Source organism: Orycteropus afer, unplaced genomic scaffold, assembly GCF_000298275.1.
Source record: "Orycteropus afer afer isolate SDZICR_OR568_19922 unplaced genomic scaffold, OryAfe1.0 scaffold00649, whole genome shotgun sequence".
Classification (NCBI taxonomy): Eukaryota; Metazoa; Chordata; class Mammalia; order Tubulidentata; family Orycteropodidae; genus Orycteropus; species Orycteropus afer.
The window spans coordinates 153,520-160,437 of NW_006922236.1; the positions used below are offsets into that span (position 1 = coordinate 153,520).

General features: G+C 38.6%; 1 protein-coding gene across 1 annotated transcript in view; it reads right to left on the reverse strand.

The window, feature by feature from the left end:
• Positions 1 to 324: 324 nt before the first annotated feature.
• BARX2 (BARX homeobox 2) overlaps positions 325 to 6,918 on the reverse strand; it is a 129,752-nt gene continuing 123,158 nt past the window's right edge. Inside the window, exon 4 of the mRNA XM_007956655.2 lies at positions 325 to 591. Within this exon, the coding sequence (XP_007954846.1) occupies positions 325 to 591 (267 nt within the window). The remainder of the gene's footprint in view (positions 592 to 6,918) is intronic.

The following is a 6,918-nucleotide window of genomic DNA, read 5'->3' on the forward strand; positions in this document are numbered from 1 at the left end:
AGCAATCTCCACTGCAGGCCAGGTATTGTGTACCCATCCCTTCAGATGACTCCCCCATCTGGGATAGGCAATTCCCTTAATTAAGGGCACCCTGTGGCTAAAGCAGCCTCTCTGTGCAAGAAAGGCCTAAGACAAGCAAGTCTCTATCAATTGTTTGTGATGAAAACACCACGAGAACTGTGGAAGGAAGGGAGACAGGAGAACTCTTTGCCCCAAGTTTACCAGCCTTTAGTCTTTTAGAAGTTTTTCTCTCCCTATTTTCCCCTTGCTTTCTCTCTTTTCCCTTTTCTTCCAATCTCCCCCTTCCCCCAAAAGAGTTTTATTTTAGCTTGATGGTGGGGGTTCCAAAGAAGTTATTGACAACTCCTGGGGCTGGCCTGGGGGCTCTGCCACCTCTAAGGGGGCATCACACGCCTTTGGTTCTTCTGGGTGACAGGGCCCCTCCTGCCCTTGAGAGGGCTCCAGGCATTGCTGGCTCTGGGCCTGGCTGTTCATCTTCTCTTCAGCTTCAATCTCTTCTGATGTAGGAATGGAGTTCTTCTTGGGACGACCTTTGGGTTTTGTGGGTGCTTCCTGTCCACCCTTAAGAACCTACGTGGGAGAAAGAGAGTTTTTAAATCCGGAAAATACCTCTTCCCTCTGCTTTCCAGCTCCCCAATAAAACCTCACACACAATACAAACAATTCCTTCTTAGCAGTGCAGTCACAGGATTTGGCAAAATGCATTTTCAAACTCATTGTTTCCAACATACAAAGACCTCTTCATTGTTTAAATGCTCAATGTACTTTTGGTCATTATTACATGTTTTAGTATTCATTAAAATGATCAAAAACCTTAAAAATTCAACTTCAACAATAAACAAAGAAATTAAAAGTAGAACATTAATGTGATAACTATCAAGAAGACAGAGTTAAAAGACAAAGACAGCAGTACTTATAGCAAGTAGGGAGATGAATATTCACACTTTTATGTGGAAGTAAGGAACATTGGTGGTAGAGTGCCTAAAGTTGGCAGTTCAAACCCACCAGCTAACCAGCTTCAGCAAGGAAGATGGGGCAAACTACTTCCATAAAGATTTACCACCTCAGAAACTCAAAGGAGGTCACTATGAATCAGAATTGACTTGATGGTAGTGTGTTTGTTTTTTGTTTTTGTGGGTTTTTTTGGTTTATTGTGGCGTGTCACTGGTAGAATATTTTCAAAAGATAATCCAACAGCTTTAAAATGTACAAAGCCTTTTGACACAGTAATTCCACTTCTAAAAATTTAGTCCCAGGAAATGATCAAAAACTTAGACAAAAACTGATAGGTAAAGATTTTCATTACAATATTGGATTATCACAGCAAATATTAGAGGAAAAAACAACCAATCATTATGGTATATACAAAATAGCAAATACTTTATAACCATTACAATTATTATATAGGGGAATATTTAACAACATAAGGAACATTATTAACCTATTCTTTGTGAGAAACAAGTTGTAAGACAACATAATCCAATTTAGAACCTAGAAGACTATATACCTACCACCTTGTTTACAATGTCAAGATTATGGATAATTTTGAATCTTATTCTTTATGTTTTGTCCGTACTTTCTAAATTTTCAACAATAAAATAAGGATTTCTGTAATTAAAAAAGAAGTAATATAACATACTGTTCAAATAATAGAGCATAATAGATAGAGTTCTAGCACTGATGGTAGAAAAATTAAATTCCAACTCTTCATTTATGAGCTTGGTCTTTGGGGAAGTCCCATGAAATCTCTATGCCTCAGTTTCCTAATATTTAAAGTCAAGATAGTAATATTTTACCTCACAAGGTGATTTTTAGGGTGACCAAGAGAAACAACATATCTAAAAATACTAAGCCAATTCCTGACAGATAGACAGTACTCAAGTCCCTTACCCCGAAACCACCAGAGCTCCTTCAACAATAGATAGCTGCTATCATTTTTGTTTCCCTTTAGAACACCTATTTTGTTTCCCTTTAAAAACAACAGACAACCTCACCAAGTGCTGAATTTTAGGAATGAATGGGGTAACTCATCAAACCATAAATTCTTTTATTGAAAGTTTTGTTGTTGTTGTCATGTGCCCTCAAGTCAGACCTGACTCATAGCGACCCCTCTTGGGTTTCCGAGGCGCTATCACTAAGGAAGTATATTGCCTAACCTTCCTTCTGAGGAGTGGCTAGTGGGTTTGAACTGCCAGCCTTCTGGTTAGCAGTAAAGTGCCTTAGGCACTACGCTACCAGAGCTCCTATTAAAAGTTTTATTGAGATATAATTCACATGCCATACCTTTCATCCAATTAAGGTGTGCAACTGAATAGTTTTTAGTATATTCATAAAGTTGTGCAACTATCACCACAGCCAATTTTAGAACACTTTATCAACCCAGAAAGAAACCTCACACCCATTAGCAGTCACTCTTCATTTCTCTCCACCTCTCCCCACCCAAGCCCCAGGCAACCACTAATCTACTTTCTGTCTCTATAGATTTGCCCTTTCTGGGCTTTTCATACAAATGCAATCATATATAGTGAAACCTGTGAGAGCCGGAACTCAACAGAACTCCCTTGCTTTTCCAGGGCAAGTTTTCTGCTTTTGACAAGGTATAAAGGCTTACCACTTCTCTATTACTCTGTATTAGTGGGAAATATTTGTGTTTTCCTTCTCTGAACATTTTTGCCTTACATATGTTCCAGCTTTCATAGGTTTTAATATAATATGTAGTGTTTTGTGACTGGCTATTTTTACTTAGCATATTTTCAAGGCTCATCTATATTGCATAGCATGTATTAGAACTTAATTTTTTTTAAGTCAAATAATATTCCATTGTATGGATACTACACATTTTGTTTATCAATCAGTTGATGAACATTTGGCTATCATGGACAATGCAGCTGTGAAGATTCAAGTACAAGTTTTTGCATAATATATGTTTTCATTTTTCTTGGGTAGATACTTTTGAATAGAACTGCTGGATCATATGAAAACTCTATGTGTAACCTTGTGAGGAATTTTTGTACTGTTTCTCAAAACAGCTGCACCATTTTACATTCCAACCAGCAGCATCAAGAGTATGAGGGTTCCAATTCTCCACATCCTCACCAATACTTATTATTATTCTTTGTTTTAGCCATCCTAGTGGGTGTAAAGTGGTATCTTATTGTTTTAATTTGCATTTTCCTGATGCACAGTAACAATGGTTAGCATCTTTTCATGTGTTTATTGGCCACTGTGTATCTTCTTTCCAAAAACATCTATTCAGATATTTTGTCCTTTTTAATTGGGTTATTTTTCTTTGTATTAAGTTGTATAAGATGTGAAAATATTTATTTATAGGCTATTGGTTGTCTTTTCACTTTCTTGATGATATCCTCTGCAGCACAAAAGTTAATTTTGATGAAGTCCAATTTACCTTTTTCTTTTTTTTTTTTGATCATCTCACCTCATCATTTTCTCTTTCTTTTTTTTTTTGTCACTTGTGATTTTAGTGTCTTATCTAAAAAGATTTTACCCAAGCCAAAATCATGAAGATTCACTCATGTGTTCTTCAATAGTTTTATAGTCTTAGGTCTATGATTTAGGTCTATGATCCATTTTGAGTTAATTTTTATAGATGGTGTGAGTAAAACAGTAAGTTCTTGCCTGAAACTAATGCCTTCTTTTACTGGGGATCTTCCACTATACTTTTCACCCAAAAAGCAAACATACAAAAGTGAAGAGGACCTTTAACAAGCTGTAAATACTGAGAATCCACCTCTGGGAAGAGATGTCCCTATATTCCTTTCGACGTAGTCAGTATCTGATTTTGATTTCAGTCTGTGCTTTCGAAAGTTCCTGAATGTGCCAAGATAGAATTTGCATGTTGAAAGCAGCTCCACTCAGTGTGAAAGAGATTATACAAAATTAAGTTGCCCCATGTAGTAATCAAGTTATAAATGGGCAGGTCTGAGGAAGCCACCTAATTGGCAAAAGCAAGCCCAGCCCCGGCAATTACAGAACACCACCTACACAGCCTGGACAGACCCCACCTGGCTTCCTGCCTATATCACGAAAAAGCAAAACAATCAAACCATTTTCTGAGTGGAATAAAACATTCCAGTGCAAGCAGTAATTAGGAGGTAACTACCCTCTTGGCTGCTTTCCGCATTGGATCTCTGGCCCCCTGCCTTCTAGCACTCTAGAGACATGTAATTACATCACCCCACCCCACACCAGGAGCACATGCTCACATGCACCCTGTAACCCTTCTGACAGGACCCTGCCCTCACCCCAATTATTCTTACAGGCAGTTTAGCTAGGTCCCCTTGCCCAGAGAGGCCACACAACCCAAAGTTACATGCCTGTCCATTCCTCTCAGAAACTCACCTAGCATGCCATCTATATTTGTTAACTTTGCCTGCTGACAGTCCTCCTAGAAGTGTGAAACAGGATATTAAGTGCTCTGTTCCTAAAAAGGTAAAGAAAGGGCCTTATCCTCCTTTTCTGAGGTGCTTAGGATGAGTCTGTCCCAAAGGCAGGGGACTGGGAATAGGGGATTGGGGAAGGCAATGCAAATGTCAGTGCAGGGAAGAAATTTCTACCATGCTCATCTTTCTGACAGGAAACAGCTTACTAAAAGCTCAGAGAGGTTCTGGTAAGATGGCGGAATAGGCAGAAACACTGCACAGACCCTCTTCAACAAAGAAAAGGGGAAAACAATTAACACAGATACAGAAGATAATCCTAGACCTCTGAGCCTTGAAGGGAAGATAAAGAAGTGGACTAAACTCCAACTAGCAGAAGAATTTGCATGAAAACACCAAAAAATGAGACATACAGACCTGTGGTCTGGCAGCGATCCTGATGGCACAGACAGCTTGGATAATGCCAACTGGTGGAAGGACCTAAGAATTAACCTAAAAATCAGCCCTGCTAGTCAGGGACTGAACGGAGAACTGCTCTAGTGGCTGGTGAATGAAAGGGGAAGCAGCAGAGAGGAAGGCGGGCTAAGCTGTGGACTTTTGTCTATCCAGAGAATGCAGGCATTTTGAATGTTTACAAGCATCTTGACCATTTTGGATATTAAAATTGACAACATTCTCCCAGATTCCAGGGACTTAAGAACAGGCTCCACTTGATGGGAACCCCAAGGACATTCTGGACCCGGATGACTGGAAAGATGTGACATTCCCCTTCTTACTCTTATACCCCACACTCTTTTGGTGAACAGAGATGCAGCCATCCCTCACTCCCACCCACCTTCTGGGCTGGCAGGAATTCCATCACTGTCTGTGTGCTCAGACGGAGCCTGGGTTCCCCACCCTGTTTCTTTCTCTCTCTCTCTCTTTTCTGTTTCTTAGTTTGTTTCTTTTTGTCTATTTGAAAACTACTACTATTATTATTATTATTGTCCTTTTTACTATTACTCTTTATTCTTCCCCTCCCAGGTTCTAGTTTACAGCTTTTCTTCTTTTCCCTGTTCATGGTTGCAATTTTTTTTCTTTCTTGTGGTTAACTCTGTACTGTGTTTTTGTGCTTTTACTTTTTTGATGGCTATTCAATTGTTATTTTTGTCTAATGTAATGGAAGAGAACAACAGCCCCATATGACACAACTACACCCACACCCACTGCAGCTTCACTTACTGAGTGAGAGCTACCACTTCCTTATCCATCAATGGACCAATGATAAACCACCACCAAGAAAAGCCTGACTCACCCTTGGCTGCTCTTCACAAACAGTTAACAGAGATCTAAATACAACAAACCCACGATGTCTCAGAGGCAACAGACCATCACAGTCCACACAAAGAAGCAAGATAAAGTGGTAGAAACAAGAGAGAAGGATACAGACCAAGAACACTTCCCTGAGGAAGAAGCTGCATTGGAACTCTCTGATAAGGAATTCAAAAGAATTATATTTAGGTATCTTCAAAGGATTGAGAGACAGGTCAAGGAAAACGCAAAAAAAAAAAAAAACCCTAGAATAATTTTGGAAGAAAATACAAGAATAAAATGACAAAATAAATGAAAAATTAGATATGATTCTAAATCTACAGATAGAAATGCAGAAATTTAATATTAAATTTTCAGAAATAGGTAACACACTGAAAGGGCAAAGGAGCAGAACTGATGCAATGGAAGACAGAATTAATGAGATTGAAGACAAATACCTGAATACTTCTATAAAAAGGGATCAATCAGAAAAAAAAATCAAAACAAAATGAAGAAAGCCTAAGGTTCATGTGGGATACCATCAAAAGGAAGAACCTACATGTCATTGGAATTCCAGAACAGGAGGAGAAAAATAAAAGCACTGAGAAAATTGTCCAAGATTTGCCAGAGGAGAAATTCCCTGATATGATGAAAGATGAGAATACATCCATCTAGGAATCCAATGAACCCCAAACAGGATAGACCCCAAAAGAAAATCACCAAGACATACCATCATTAAACTCACCAAAATCAAAGACAAAGACAGAATACTGAAAACAGCATGGGAAAAACAAAAAGTTACTTACAAAGGACAGCCAGTAAGAATAAACCCTTATTTCTCAGCAGAAACCATGCAAGAGAAAAGGCAATGGGATGGTATATATAAAACCCAGAAAGACAAAAATTTTCAACCAAAAATTATTTACCCAGCAAAATTGTCCCTCAAATATGATGGTGAAATTAGGAAATTTCCAGATAAGCAGAAACTAGGGAATTTGTTAAATCCAGACCAACCTTACAAGAGATGCTAAAGGGAGTCCTTTGAACAGGGAACCAAAAATAGCAAATAACAACCAACCGTTAATACACAAGAGGACATAACCCAGAAACCATAGCTTTGGACATATCCAAAGTAAAATGAGCTTACAAGATTGTAAACAGGGACACAGAAACATCAATTGGCAAGTGAGGACAACTACAAACAAAAAGA